A 16,106-nucleotide genomic window follows, 5' to 3' on the forward strand; every position below is an offset into this window, starting at 1 on the left:
TCTTGTAGAGTGCTAGGAACACCTCCACAGTGCCGGAAACAGCAGTTACATGAGGCTCTGCCCCCGTATCCCTAGGCTCCACCCCTTTTCTGACTTGGACGCACTTTTGGCACACCAAAGGTCCCGACCCACTGGCCACCAATGTTGGGAGGCATGTAACTGAAGCAAAAGGCTTCCCAACAAAGTACTAATGAATATTGTGTGAAACTAAAGGCCGATATATCGCGGGACCGTCGGCCAGTGTGTACGGCCGATACGTCTGTGAACTCCGTCGTTCACAGACGTATCGCGTCGGCCCTGCAGCAAAGCCGACGGCCAATATATCTACCGATATATTGGCGCGTCGCTGTGTGTACGGGGCGGTCGGCCGACCGCCCGTACACATGCTGCGGCGGCCGGCGGTGATTGACAGCTGAACTGGGCGGGCGTGTGTACACGCCCACCCAGTTCATGACGTCAGTCCCCGACGGATCGGGCAGTGTGTATGCACAGCACACAGCCCGATCTGTCCATAGATATATCTGCAGATCAATTGATCTGCAGATATATCTATTAGTGTGCACCCACCTTAAGAAATGTACTTTCCCACAGTTGTATGCTTTTTGGTATAATTCTAAAATATATTAGTGCTATAAGCTTCTAAACTTCAAAAATGCACATTTTCAAAAAGGTTTCCACAATTTTGGCCATTACTGTATATCGGTTGATCATCAAGTGTACTCTGATGACCTGATTTGAGCAGATTGATAGCACCATTCTGGCTTATTACACCAATCCTTGCAAATTATAAATAGGAGTACAAAATTTACATTTTATTATAGATGTTCTCTATGTTGTGTGTCATGTGAGGTTTCATATATGATCTTCTAACTTGTGCCATTAAAAGTGATGTTTCAGGGGCTAAGTCAGACCGGATTGCTGCAGCGGCAGCAATCGCAGTCTGAAGCCCTATGCAGAGTGCACATGCACACCCCGGGAGCCCAGTGAGATGCTAAAAGCATCTCAGGGCTGCAACACCTCTGCCCGATTGACATACAGAGGTGGTCGCGGGGCGGGAGGGGGCGTGCCAACGGCATTAGAACGCCGTTGGCGGGGCGCGGTCTGGACAACGGAGGTGTGTCCAGACCGTTCGGGGGGGTGGGACGCTGCTGCTGCGTGACATCACACGCAGCTGCTGCGACCCGGGACACGGCGAGTAGTGGCCTGCCAGCACGCAGGAGCTGCGCTGGCAGGGAGCTACTCACCAGGTACAAAAGCATCGCCGCCGTGCAATGCTTCTGTACCTGGGGGGGTAGGGCCTGACTTGCGGGGCGGTCTAGCCCTGTGCTGGGTGTCCCCCGGAATGTCAGAGTAAATGATCATAGATGTGCTAAATTTAGCACATCTACTGTATGATCAGATCTGAATTACCCCCTTCATTTGTATTATACCTCTGTTTGTGGGGGTCTGGGACTCAGGGTCGACAACAAAAAGGTCGACACACCTTAGGTCGACGCCAATTGGTCGACACACCTTAGGTCGACATGGACAAAAGGTCGATAGGAACAAGGTCGACATGGAAAAAGGTCGACATGAGTTTTTTATGTTTTTTTGTGTCGTTTTCTTCGTAGAGTGACCGGGAACCCCAATTAGTGCACCGCGTCCCCTCGCATGGCTCGCTTCGCTCGCCATGCTTCGGGCATGGTGCCTTCGCTCCGCTACCGCTTCGCTCGGCACAGATTACCGTTCCAATCGTAGTCCACTGGATCGTTAAGTATGAAAAGGTTCAAAAAAAGAAAAAAAATCGTGAAAAACGCATGTCGACATTTTTCCATGTCGACCTTGTTCCTGTCGACCTTTTGTCCAGGCCGACCTAAGGTGTGTCGACCAATTGGCGTCAACCTAAGGTGTGTCGACCTTTTTGTTGTCGACCTGGAGTCCGGATACCGTTTGTGGTGGATTAGTGCCCCAAGTAAGAGAGTACCTTTTTCTCTTTCTTTTTTTTTGTAACTTAGATGATGTCATATAGAGGATAGCCAGAATCTGACTGGCTGCTACTGGCAACACCTCCACTTTCATAAACCTACACTTTAGTAAATTTACCCACCAACTATTTTTTTTTTTAAGCCACTCCAAATGCTACTTATACCCTTTTTCCACTAACCCCCCTTCCCCCAAAAAATCCAGATCTGACCTAGGTTGTTGAACATGGTTTCAAACTGAGTCACAGTGGTTTGAAACACCATTCACACCACAGGTTGGACCAGGGTTAGTGGCGTGTCTTCCCTCTACGGGCGCTCGCAGATGACATCATCTTCCAGCACCGGTGAGACAGGTCTTTCTATGCTTTTAGCGTGACAAGGGTTGGATAACCTACTGTAGGTTACATGTTTAATCGCACTGTTATCTGGGTTCTTCCAGGGTTTGACCCTGGTAGCTACCAGGGTTGGATTCCCAGGTAACGCGACCCGGTTTATTTTTCTAAGACCCTTTCCCACCAAACCAGCAGAATGTATTAAAGCATAAGGGACACAAATTTACTGCCACAAAATCAGCCACTACCCAGTATTGGAAAACCTCAACCCCAACTACTTTATATAAAGTTATTGTGAAAATCCAAAAACTCCAATATGGAAGCATTCCTTACTCTCCCGCTGACTTCTCCCCTTAATGAAATGGTCGGCCTGGCATGTGACTGATGGTGAAGGTGCCTAATTTGCAGTACCTAACTCCCCTTCCTCCAGCTACCTCAGGCCTCACAGATATTTAACCAGGTGTCCTTTTCTTCACTCAAAAACTTTCCTAAAATTATTGATGTTAAAAAATTCAAACAGTAACAGAGAACAATGGTCCAGGGACTGAAACAGCCAATCACAACACAGGTATGGCCAGTGCTAAATGGCAAAGTATTGGCAGTGTCGTAAATATTTTTATCCAGCTCTATAGTCTTACTAAAGGCCAGTACTCACTAGCTGACGTGGGAGAGATGTGTGCTGAGCGTGCGGGGGGAGCGGGGTGGCGCTCACTTCACCCAGCGGGTGATGTGAGCGACCCGCTAGATTGGCAGCAGCAGCGATAGCGATGCGCAGGGCTGCACATCGCTATCGCTGTGAGGGGTACACACGGAGAGATCACTGCTTAAAATCTAAGCAATCTAGTCAGATTGCTTAGATTTTAAGCAGCGATCACTCCGTGAGTACCCCCCTTAACAGGAAAAGGTCTGATTACAGATACCCCTTTTCCACCAAACTATTAACCCTGGTTTATCGCTTGTAACAGTGCTGTGTTGTGTGAACAGTGCAACCCAGGTCATCCAAACCGGGTCACGATAAAAGTATAGAGAGCCAGATAACCAGTTCTTGGAGATGATGTCGGTACAGTCCAAAAGGGGTCTATCCATCAATATGCCAGTTCCAGCCTGCGGTGTGAACTGGGTCTGACCTGACTGTGACACACTGGTTGGAACCGTGGGGGTCATTCCGAGTTGATCGCTAGTTGCTGTTGTTCGCAGCGCAGCGATCAGGCAAAAAATCGGCACTTCTGCGCATGCGTATGTACCGACGTACTTTCACAAAAGCCGATGCAGTTTTACACAAGGTCTAGCGACGCTTTTCAGTCGCACTGCTGATCGGTGAGTGATTGACAGGAAAGGGGCGTTTCTGGGAGGTAGCTGACCGTTTTCCCGGGAATGTGCTGAAAACCGCAGGCGTGCCAGGTAAAAACGCAGGCGTGCCTGGGGAAACGGGGGATTGGCTGGCCGAACGCAGGGCGTGTTTGTGACGTCAAAACAGGAACTAAACAGACTGCAGTGATCGCTAGCTAGGAACAAGTCTCGAGCTACTCTGAAACTACACAATCTTTTTTTGTAGCAATGCTGCGAAACTTTCGTTCACACTTCTGCTAAGCTAAGATACACTCCCAGAGGGCGGCGGCTTAGCGTTTGCACTGCTGCTAAAAGCAGCTAGCGAGCGATCAACTCGGAATGAGGGCCCATGTTCGAAAACCTGGGTAGGACATAGCATTATGGTGGAAAAGCGGTATGAATCTTTGCAATGTACACCATTTTACTGTTACACTTAATGTACAAAGACATTCCCTAGTGTAAATACATCCAATTTTATTATTTCATATTCCTTAATTTATATGATGAATTTCCAATGACTGATACCCTAAATGTTCAGATACCAACTAATATTCAGGCCTCATGGAACCAGCAAACTAAAGTAGTCAACCCCCCCCCCCCCCCCCCCTTTCCAGGTGTAAAAGATAAAATTAAAACCTTTGCAATTGACAGATTGAAACAATATTCAGCATGTTTTGCTGTTATCGAAGCAACAGATGCATTCCCTGACATGCTCGTTATACCACCAAGCCACAGTGACAGCCACGGTTATAAAACGTAATAGTAATAAATGGCCTCACCCCAATAGCAGGAAGAGTCTTGCTGTGGTCAGAACTGTTTTCTCCAAGGATGCTGCCTGCAGACCTTCCCTCACACTGGTATCGAAATCGCATACCCCGCTGTTTCGGTTGTTCTACGATCACCAGTTCTGGTGATGGAGGTTTCAAATAGGACACCAAGCTAGGATTTGGAGGTTCCACTGGGTTTGTCCATGGGGCAACAGTGACTGTACTGATTAAGGGAGGTTCAGGGCTCCAGTGGGGCTCATGTGTCTCTGGGTCGCAGGTCTCGGTGATAATGTAATCAATAACTTCTTCTGTCAGAAATAAAGAGGAGTGAGTAAAATGCAGGTTAGAAGAGAAAATAAATGAGGCCAATATGGTTATTGGTCCAATTTGTTAAAATCTACGAGTAATTCCCAAACCTTAGACTAAACATTTTGGAGAAACTCAAACAAAGCAAACCGGATAGAGTATGATGAAGCCGATTTGATTATGCTCAACACACTGTAATGACTAGACCAGTGGTTCCCAAACTTTTTGAATCACGGCACCCTAGAGAATCAGAATTTTTTTCACGGCACCCCTAGGCCTAAAGTTTCTTATTGAGACATTTAATTGACGTTGAAAGCTGACATCTGTCGAAAAGACGTCAGTTTTCAACTTTTTTAGGTCGGAAGGGGTTCCAACCTATTCAATATATTCGACAAGTCGAGGAATTCGACTTGTCGAAAAGCACATGGATCGGCGGAATAGCTGCCGATCCACGACCATCTCACTTCGACTTTAAAAAAAAGTCGAAGTGAGTGGGATGCGGGAGCAGTGACGAGGAGAGCCGCGGGCAGCCAGACGGGGAGAGCGGGAGGATGTCACAGCCACCGCCCACAGCAGCGTCCACCCGGCTCCAGCAAGCGAGACCTCGCTTGCTGGAGCCGGGTGGACGCTGCCGTGAGCTGCGGCTGTGATGCAGGGCCATGGAGAGGAGGGACGGGGAGAGACAGACATACGAGGGGGGGAGACGGGGGGAAAGCAGCGGGATAGACAGGGGAGAGCAACGCTACAGCAGCGGCTATACAGCTGCTGCTGTAGCGCTGCTCTCCCCCGTCTGCCCTGTATGCAGGCCAATCTAGCACCAGCGATAGCGATGCGCGGTGCTGCACATCGCTATCGCTGTTAGGGCTACACACGGAGCGATCTTGTTGAAAATCTAAGCCATCTAGAAGAGATGGCTTAGATTATCGCTCCGTGTGTACCCCCCTTTAGGTTCAATTGTATGGTGAGGGACAAGATTTGCTTCTGTTTGTCCACATATTTTAGATTGACAGCCACCAGCACTGGTTTTGCCTAGTACAGAGGTTCCCAAACGCAGTCCTCAAGCCACCCCCAACAATCCAGGTTTTAAATGTATCCATGCTTGGCCACAGGTGACTTAATTACCACCTCAGTGAATTTGACTTAACCATCGGTGCTGAGCCATGGATATACCTAAATCCTTGACTGATGGGGTGCCTTGAGGACAGTGTTTGGGAACCTCTGGCCTAGTACATTGACCATAAATAATTTGAATTGGTCCTGGACCACCAACCCAGGGTGCCACGGCACAGTTTGAGAACCACTGAACTAGACTGTTTAATATTGTTTACTTCAAGATACTATGGAGTCTATTAAGGCCCCTCTGAAAAGAAGATTTACATTTAGTTCATTGCAGTTCATTGAAGCAATAGCAAATCTTTCTGGCAGCTTTGCAACAAAAGTGACTATAACAGGTGAATGATGCCGGCGACCATCAGAAAGCCACCATCAAATGAGAAAAGCAATGCCACTGGAACAAAAACATCAATGTTAAACCATCACGTATCAATGTCCATCCCTATTAAGTGGACTGTTTTTTAGTAACGCCTGGCGGTCATTCACGATAGTTTATCCTGTGTATCTGCAAGTGGTGAGTAATGTGCAGTTGTACCTTCTAGCTGTTTCAGTACAAACCCATAAAGCCACCGGTTTTCCGCAGTTAACACATAAGAACAATAGAAAAATAATGTAATTTACACTAACGCACCTTGGAATAGCAAAGTATAGGGATATTCAATGTTTAATTCTGTGTCCACACTATAATGACTAATGTAATCTTGGCACCTTGAAATGAAAATTATACTTAAGACTTAAATACAAGTACTTAAGGAATTTACAAAAGGGTAACTATGTAACAAGTAAGGGATGGAATGGTGGTTGATGGTAAAAACCAGGGACTTCCCACCGTTCATGACAAAGCCAGATAATTGATAGTTCTGTCAGTAATGAGGAGTGAGGTTAAACAAGACAGAAAAGCATTGTCTGCACACATTACTTTAGTGCAGATAGCTTGTGATGTCTGCACACATTACTTTAGTGCAGATAGCTTGTGATGTCTGCACACATTACTTTAGTGCAGATAGCTTGGGATTACCACTCGTCCAGTTATCAGCGGGGTTGTCCCGTGATTTAACATATTGTCCAGGATCCCAGACCAAAAGCATATTGTCCCACTCCCACCAACCACCACTGCGGTCTACGTCTGCCCCGCCTGTGAGAGTGAGAGCCCTTTCTACCTGCTCCGACTCCGCAGCCCCAGGCCACAGCACTCCTATTCCCGGCCAGGATTGAGGCTCCTCTTCCACTCGGCATATGCGCACAGGGCCTGGCACCATCTTGAATTCTGGATGCCTGGCGTTTACATGGTGTGGTCTCCCTGAGTTTGCACTGTGAGCAGAGCCAGAGAGAGGAGAGGAGCCCTGGGAAAACGACTGGCTGCCGCTGCGGTGTGTGCACTGCCGTTGCCACCTGCCCACTTTACTGACTGAGGGCCAGATATACTAAGCCGTGAAAAGTGATAAACTGCACGGTCATAAAGTACCAACCAGCTTCTAGCTGGGGGTCTATTCATGAAGCAGTGAAAAGCGTGAAGTGAGCCTGGGGAGAAGTTGCCCATGGCAACCAATCAGCTGGGCCATACAATTGTATAGTATGCAACTTATAAATGTTACTTCAATGCTGATTGGTTGTCATGGGCAACATCTCCACTGGCTCACTTCTCTGAACTTTTCACTGCTTCATGAATAGATCCCACAGCCAGTAACATGGCAGGTAGGAGCTGATTGGCTGGTACTTTATCACCATTAAATGTATCACTTTTGAAGGCTAAGTACATCGCCCCCTCAGTGAGTGAGTCACTGTCTGGGAGTGAAGTGGACCGTGGGACGGGTCAGAAATCAGGGCCGCTTGTGACGCGGCTGCGGTGTGACCACCTGACGGAGAGAGGGGAGAGATCTGTGGAAATTAAGCCAGGCCGCCAGACAGAGGCAGTGCGGTGGCTATCTGTGCTTGTGCTTATGGCATTGCAGACAGTGAGTGCATGTTGGTGGCTTTTAGGAGTAGTTGTCTAGCGCTGGTAATTTTGAAAGGTGGCAAGCCTAGCCAGAGATATGTAATAGTCCTGGAGCACCACCACATTATCCAGGGGAACTTCATATGATGATGCCTGTATCATTGTTATTGGCAATTTGTACAGTATATACCGATTTTAAAAAAAGGACAGAAACAAAATTGACCCACTAACTGCTATGCAAACAGTGCTGCCACCAATTACTGAGCATACCAAAGGAGATAATTATTCTATGTGCAGAAATGAATGAGAGATTCAAAGATGTGATATCAGACCCCTAATATTACTAGAGGCAAACGTGCCCGGTATAAAACCAGTATGATCTGTATGGAAAGAGGCCAAAACTTTAGTCAGAATTTGGGCACCTGAGTTAATTAGAGGTACTGTAGTGGTCTGCATGGGTTCTAGTTCATCTTTCCTTTTAAAAACAAACACAGTAAAAAAAAAACACTTTTACACATGCCTCTCATATGGGAGAGGGGAGACCCTTTCTGAAATATATATTATTAAGGCATTCAAGAATTTTAATAGTCAAAATGTCAATGTACTGTATCTAAGAAGTCTATATGATCTAGAATCTTTATTTAGTGCAGCTGCATGTAACGTTATAGGCGTTACATAGAATGTGACAGCAGGTAAGAACCACTTGGCCCATCTAGTCTGCCCCTTTTTTAATCTTATGGTAACCTCAACCCCTATTTGATCCTTATTTCTTTGTATGTATATCATTATGCCTATCTCATGCATGTTTTAATTAGCGTCTACCACCTCTGATGGGAGGCTATTTCGCTTGTCCACTCCTTTTTCGTGAAGTAATTTTTCCTCATATTTCCCCTGAACCTACAGTACTTATCTCAAGTTTCAGTGCATGTCCTCATGTTATATTAGGCCATGCATCATTTTAGTTGCTCTTTGTGCAATCTCTAATATATTTATATCGTTCTGGAAATATGGCCTCCAGAATTGAACACAGTATTATAGATGAGGTCGTACCAATGACCTATACTTCTTCTTTCTCTCTCTTTCTTATTCCTCTCCCACTGCAGCCAAGCATCTAACTAGCCTTCCTCATTGCTTTGTTACATTGCTAACCTGCCTTTAAGTCACCTGAAATAGTGACTCCTAGATCCTTTTCCGGCTCAGTAGTTTCCATTATAGTGCCATTAAAACTATATAAAGCTTTTGGATATTGGAGAACCCAGTGCATGATTTTGCATTTTTTTGCATTAAACTGTAGCTACCATGCTCTTGTCGATTCGTCTAGTCTACCTAGAGCCTCAATCATTTGTTTTACCCCTCCATGTGTGTCTACCCTGTTGCATACCTTTGTGTCATTTGCAATGTCACCAACAAATGTATCAAAAAGCACTGGTCCAAGAACAGATCACTGGGGTACACAACTTGTAACATTTACCTCCTGAGACTGTACTCCATTTACTACAACTCTCTAGGCGATATGTAATGGAGTCCGATATCGCCGAAATTGTGGGATGCCGGCCAATCTCGGACGTTTTTTTTTTAAAAGAGGCAATCACTTACAAGGCAAAACCATGCCTTATGATGATTGCCCCTTTAAAAAATAATAATTCAGGATCGGCTGGCATCCCACACCTCCTGGCGATCTCAGGCTCTGTTACATCCCGCCATCTGCTTCCTGACCCGCAGCCAGGATCTTATCCATTCAACAGTCTTAAAATCCAATCCCACGCTGCTGAGTTTATATAGCAGTCTGCGATGTGGGACTGTGTCAAAAGCCTTACTAACGTCTAGATAAGCTTTATCTACGGCCCCCACCTTGATCTATTACTTTAGACACATAGTCAAAAAAGTAAAAACGATTTGTTTGACATGATCATCCCCTAGTAAATCCATGCTGTTTGGCATCCTGTAAGTTGCTGGGTTTGATGTATTCTACAAAGCTTTCTTTTAAAAGTGTTTCCATCAATTTCCCTACTACTGATGTAAGGCTCGCTGGTCGGTAGTTACTTGTCTCTTCCTTGCATCCACTTTTGTGCAGTGGGACTACCTGTGCTAATTTTCCAGTCCTCCGGAATTACTCCTGTAGCTAGTGACTGGTGGAATAATACCGTTTATGTTGTTAGCAGCACCCCTATAAGCTCTTTTATTAATTGGACCCCTTATGCTTGGTCTCATGAAATCTGGAATATTGATGGATAAAATTGTGAGATCGGAGACACCAGAGGTCAAATGCTGTAGACTCCCAAAATTCTTGCACAGCAAGTCATGTGAGGCAGGTCCAGGAGTGTGATTCCGCAATCACGTTATTGCGGACATGTCCCCCACTAAACAATCCCAAGATTAACGGCATTACTGTGACACAATTTAGTACAAATTGTGAAACCGCCGGGGTCAGTGGTGGGTGCAGCCAGATTCCATGAGACTTGCCCACTTTTCAGGGCGTCTGATTTTCAAGAGCCTTCAAGCCGTTCCAGGAGAGTAGGCAAGTATGATATACACAGTCGAATCACATTATTATGACAACCTCCTACATTTGACATCGGCAGCGCATAGCCCATGAAGTACATCACGTGTCGTGCACTGGCTTGGTGGGTATAAAAGGTGTGCGATAGGTCGTCTGCACATATACCACTCATTGTTGTCCTGGGTAAATGGGGGTGATTTATCAAAGTTGCAAAAAGTGATGATTCGGCTTTCAGGCAAAAGGTGGCAGTATTTCTCATGCTACTGTAGTGAAGGTGTATCGTGACTGGACAGATGGTACCATTGAGAATAACCAATGTGGAAACTGCGGAGCATCAAGTGCCACTGATGTGAGAGGCGAACGTCGGCTACGAAGGTGCATGAGGCCCGGCCAACACGCTACAGCAGCTCACCATCAAAAATTAACCTGGGCGCTACCAGACATGTGTCTAAAACTAAAGTTCAGCCCGTCTAGCAGCGGTCCGGGCTGCACACGGCGGTTACGCTGGCTATTATCTGGTGGTCATAATAATGTGACTCGACCATGTATATATGTCACATATTACAATTTATTCATATTGATAATAAAGCTATAGTCCACATGTGATTTTTGCTGCAGAATTATAGATATTTATTTATAATTTTGTTATCAGGGTGATGATTGGACTAAAGACCCCAAGGACACTGCTTTGCCCATGCATTTAATTATCTGCTGCATGTCGCACCACACCATTACAGAAATGTTTTCAAGTACAACTGAATATCACAGCAAGTACCCCCTTGGGGTACTAGTACCCAAGGTTGAGAACCACTGCACTCATATAAATAAGTGCACCCTATAATTTGTATTTAGTGAAAAGCCCCGAGAGGATAAAATCCATAGCCAATGACACTCAATGTGATGAGCCCAAGATGAAGGTACTGCTATATATTTATGTATAATAAATTATTATTGCAGTGATACTTACACCTGTAGGTTTTCTCTAATATGAAAAGAGATCTATAATGTACATGTGTATAGTGCGCTAAGAGCCTAATTCAAGGTTGATTGCATAACAACATTTTCCTCTAATGGGCAAAACCATGTACACTGCAGGTAGGGCAGACGTAACATGTGCAGAGAGAGTTAGATGTCGGTGGGTTATATTGTTTCTGTGCAGGGTAAATACTGGCTGCTTTATTTTTACACTGCAATTTAGATTTCAGTTTGATGGACAACTTCTCCACTGATTCACTTCTCCACTTTTATCACTATTTAGTACATGTCCCCCTAAATCTCCGTATATATTGTTATAATATTGTAGGTCAATATAACAAGACTAGTTACCAACCCGTCAAAATGATGGAACATAACAGTAATGTCAGCATCGGTGGCTGTACGCGCCTGAACAAAGCAACACTTGAATTGCTCCGCCAGGCGACATCTAGTAGCCCCTGGTGCGCCAAACGCTTGAATTCCCCCCCATAGAGGTGAGGAGCCGTGTTAGCCTTTTATTATAAAATATTAAAAGATCATAAAAGAAATTAAACTTTTATTCTAAAACATCTTTTTTTACCACAATGTCAACTTTATTAACAAAAATATAAAGAGATATTTGTCCCAGAACTGTACTAAAAAGCTGCTTGCTGAGAAGAAGAGAAGCAGCTCTTAAGTACTAGTTGGTCTTGATTTCTATCAAATGAATGCTGAAATATACTTTGAATGGAGCAATGTACAGGAATCCAGCACCCAGTGTATGAGACACAATCTGGAATTACGGTATGTGATAACAGAGCTCACATGTGATGATTCTGAAGTAGATCCAGTCAATCCAGAAGAAAATCAACTCAGCATGACCAACCGGTAATGGCTGTATAGACATAACTATGTTTGGTGCTCCGAAATCATGGAGTTTTGTCCCTAATGTAGGCAGGATGGAGAAGGAATCTGAATACAGTGCAGGTGGATCCCCACTGAAAATCCATATCATCCTACTGTTGGCAATGATGAGGTTGAAGGCGATCTGTGGAACAGGTAAAGGTGCGGCTTGGTTGCAGAGATACAAGAACAGCAGGAGGAAATGGGATGTAGTTATCATCCCGACGGACATGATGCCGGCAGTCAGAAGACCGCTACCAGAATACTGACACCTGCCAGGATGCCAACGCCAGAATCCCGCCAGCCGTAATCCTGAAAGTATGCCAGTGAGGGTTAGGCTGCTGGTGGAGGGGTAAGGTTAGGCTACAGGAGGGGAGGGTTAGGGTTAGTTTACTTGCTTACACCCATTGGAATTTTGCCAGTCCGGATGCCGCTATCAGTATTCTGACCGCCGACATCCTCACTGCTGTTATCCCGTACCCAACCAGTAGGAAATAACACAATCTACACCTTATGAGGATATGATAGAGGCATTAAAAAAGCGTAAAACAAAAAAAAAAGTGAAAGCAGAAAGAAAAAAGCTGAATTGGGAGAACTGCAGGAGAAGAGAAAATGACAATATCCAAGGAAAGACTGCACGCTCTGGCTGGTAAGGCTTCATAAGCAGAATAAGAAGATGATAGCACAATATAATTCTCAGGCACAATAGCACCTCTTAGATGAACTAGGATTTATTTCCAGATATCATCATTACAGAGGGTGTGGCCTGCCTGCCGACTGAGCTATACACTCATCCCAGGAGCTCCTGTTAGCAAAGCTATTAAACCTGCTTGCTGGGGACTCCCCTACCTTCTACTTCACTCCATATCTACTCAGTCTGCCTCCTATTCACCGCACCGAGGGCCTAATGCAGACCTGATTGCAGCAGCAAATTTGTTAGCAGTTGGGTAAAACCATGTGCAGGTGGGGCAGATATAACATGTGCAGAGAGAGTTAGATTTGGGTGGGGTGTGTTCAAACTGAAATCTAAACTGCAGTGTAGAAATATATCAGCCAGTATTTACCCTGCACAGAAACAAAATAACCCACCCAAATCTAACTCTCTCTGCACATGTAATATCTGCCCCACCTGAGGTGCACATGGTTATGACCATTAGCTAACAAATTTGCTGCTGCGATCAGATCTGAATTAGGCCCAGAGGGCAATATTCCCAACAACTAGTGTGTATCTTTGGGGGTTCACCTGCTGGGGCCTACTTTCCACTGCAGGCTTGCATGTAAACAACGCTCACACTGCTTCCACTCGAGTGGTCTAAACGGGTGGCCCCAATCTGCAAGCTGCACGCTCTGCCTAAACATGAAGAACATCTGAGCCAACATAAGTGCTGCCCCACCAACTTAACATCCAGGATCATGCATTCAACCCAATACATCTAGGGGTAAATTTACTAAGATGGGAGTTCTATTTAAGATGGGATGTTGCCCATAGCAACCAATCAGATTCCAGGTATTATCTTCTAGAAGGTGCTAGATAAATGAGAAGTAGAATCTGATTGGTTGCTATGGGCAACATCCCATCTTAAGTAGAACCCCCATCTTAGTAAATTTACCCCCTAGACTCTTCATGACTGACCTAGCCAAGCAACACCTGCAATGTCCTGTCACACCTGTGGACAGGCCACAGCTGATTCCCAGTCTCTCAGCCCAGAGCCGGATCAATCCCACAGCAATCTCTGCATATCTGGACCTGGACCCACAGCCTGCTCCACTCCTTAGCTATCCTACTACAATAGTTCTGCTTGAGCCTCCCACCATGGCTCCATCTGCCAACTTCACTAAAGAATACATTTTGGGGGTCATTCCGAGTTGATCGTAGCTGTGCTAAATTTAGCACAGCTACGATCATGAACTCAGACATGCGGGGAAACGCTCAGCACAGGGCTAGTCTGCCCCGCATGTCAGTGCCGCCTCCCACCCCCCACAGAAGTGCAAAAGCATCGCACAGTGGCGATGCCTTTGCACTTCAAGAGTAGCTCCCGGCCAGCGCAACTTTAGCGTGCTGGCTGGGAGTTACTCTTCGCTCCCCGGCCCGCAGTGGCTGCGGGCCACTCCCCACATGGTCCGGCCACGGCTGCGTTGGCCGGACCGCGCCAACAAAACGGCGGCCAAACGCCACTGTTTCGCTCCTTCCCGCCCATCGACCGCCTCTGCCTGTCAATCAGGCAGAGGCGATCATACCACAGCGACGGGCGGCCATGAGCCGGCGCACTGCAGCGCCGGCGCATGCGCAGTTTTGACCCGATCGCTACGCTGCGAAAAGCTGCAGCGTGCGATCGGGTCAGAATGACCCCCTTTGTGTACTTTGAATAAATATGCATGTGAATTCACACACATTTTAGAGATAGATAGAGATATATACATACACAGTGGGGAGAGAGAGAGAGAGAGAGAGAGATTGAGAGAGAGAGAGTGTATGTATATATATAAATATATATATATATATATATATATATATATATATATATATATATATATATATATATCCATAACAGAGGAGCACTCACCAGTCTTCAAAGTAGTTTTTTTTCTTTATTTTCAACAGATCATAAGAACAGGGGGTATCGACGTTTCGGTCCCTGATGGGACCTTTGTCAAAGGTCCCATCAGGGACCGAAACGTCGATACCCCCTGTTCTTATGATCTGTTGAAAATAAAGAAAAAAAACTACTTTGAAGACTGGTGAGTGCTCCTCTGTTATGGATTTATATTGGAATTAATGGGTTAAAGCTATCTATTAAGCATTTACTCACAAGGCAAGAGTGTGGACTGTTTGGAAACTATATATATATATATATATATATATATATATATATATATATATAGTCTAGATACAGAAACAAAAGGAGGGGGCGCACATAGTGCAAATCCCTTTTATTTATAGGTAAAATCCCTTTAAACAGAGGTTCCACATTAGCACATAGGATCACTATGACATAGAATCCACATTAAATGAATGAGACTCGTACCGAGGTTCTCACCCGTGTGGACTGGTTACCACATGATGTATACAAAGTAAATGCTCCAATCTCTCCCTGCCGGTAAGAGCTGTGCTGCACTGGAAACCGGGACCTCACACCGCGCCAGCGGCTTACGGAACAACGCCACGGCTCGTCGGGACACCAACACAGGCAGAAGGCACAGACCGGTGGTCAGCTTGGAGCTGGGTACGTCTAGCAGGCCACGCCTCTACTAGTTTCACATGTAGTTTCATCAGGAGGCTGGCCTGCTGGACGTAATGCCAGTCATCTATAGTACTGGTTTCACAGAGATGCAGCTTGATGAATCATGCCACCTGGAGAAATTACTCCACTAGAACATGCTTCTTCTATTAGCAGATTTCATAATCAGAGCATTCCATTTATAGCAGTTTCAATACTAGCAGCAATGTCACACCAATGTTAGAACAAGATATTAAAAAGAAACAAACGGTAGTTGAGAATTTAGAGCAGAACAATACATTAAAGATGCTTGAAAACCTCCAAAGCATCTATATGTAATCAACATGAAAATAGGATTTTAATACCTACCGGTAAATCCTTTTCTCTTAGTCCGTAGTGGATGCTGGGGACACTTCAAGAACCATGGGGTATAAATGGGATCCGCAGGAGACATGGGCACTTTAAGACTTTAAAAGGGATGTAAACTGGCTCCTCCCTCTATGTCCCTCCTCCAGAGTCCAGTTATAGGAACTGTGCCCAGGGAGACGGACATTTCGAGGAAAAAGGATTTATTTTGATTTAAACTAAGGTGAGATACATACCAGCTCACACCTCGAACATGCCGTACAACATGGCATTTAACCCAAAGCATGCAACGGCATGAATAACGACAACAACAGGCTGACTATAAATGCAACACAACACATGTGTAACCATAACCAAGAACTGCAGATACAGTACGCACTGGGACGGGCGCCCAGCATCCTCTACGGACTAAGAGAAAAGG

General features: G+C 45.5%; 1 protein-coding gene across 2 annotated transcripts in view; it reads right to left on the reverse strand.

Annotated features, from left to right (window-relative positions):
- Positions 1-16,106, reverse strand: part of RELB (RELB proto-oncogene, NF-kB subunit) — a 116,340-nt gene that overhangs the window by 49,541 nt on the left and 50,693 nt on the right. The window contains exon 4 of one of the 2 annotated variants that reach the window (XM_063937597.1): positions 4,402-4,694. In XM_063937597.1, coding sequence (XP_063793667.1) covers positions 4,402-4,694 — 293 coding nt within the window. Of the gene's footprint in view, positions 1-4,401; positions 4,698-16,106 lie in introns of both variants that reach the window. The other variant, XM_063937596.1, reaches the window with a different exon arrangement.

The sequence above is a fragment of the Pseudophryne corroboree genome, chromosome 8, assembly GCF_028390025.1.
Source record: "Pseudophryne corroboree isolate aPseCor3 chromosome 8, aPseCor3.hap2, whole genome shotgun sequence".
Classification (NCBI taxonomy): Eukaryota; Metazoa; Chordata; class Amphibia; order Anura; family Myobatrachidae; genus Pseudophryne; species Pseudophryne corroboree.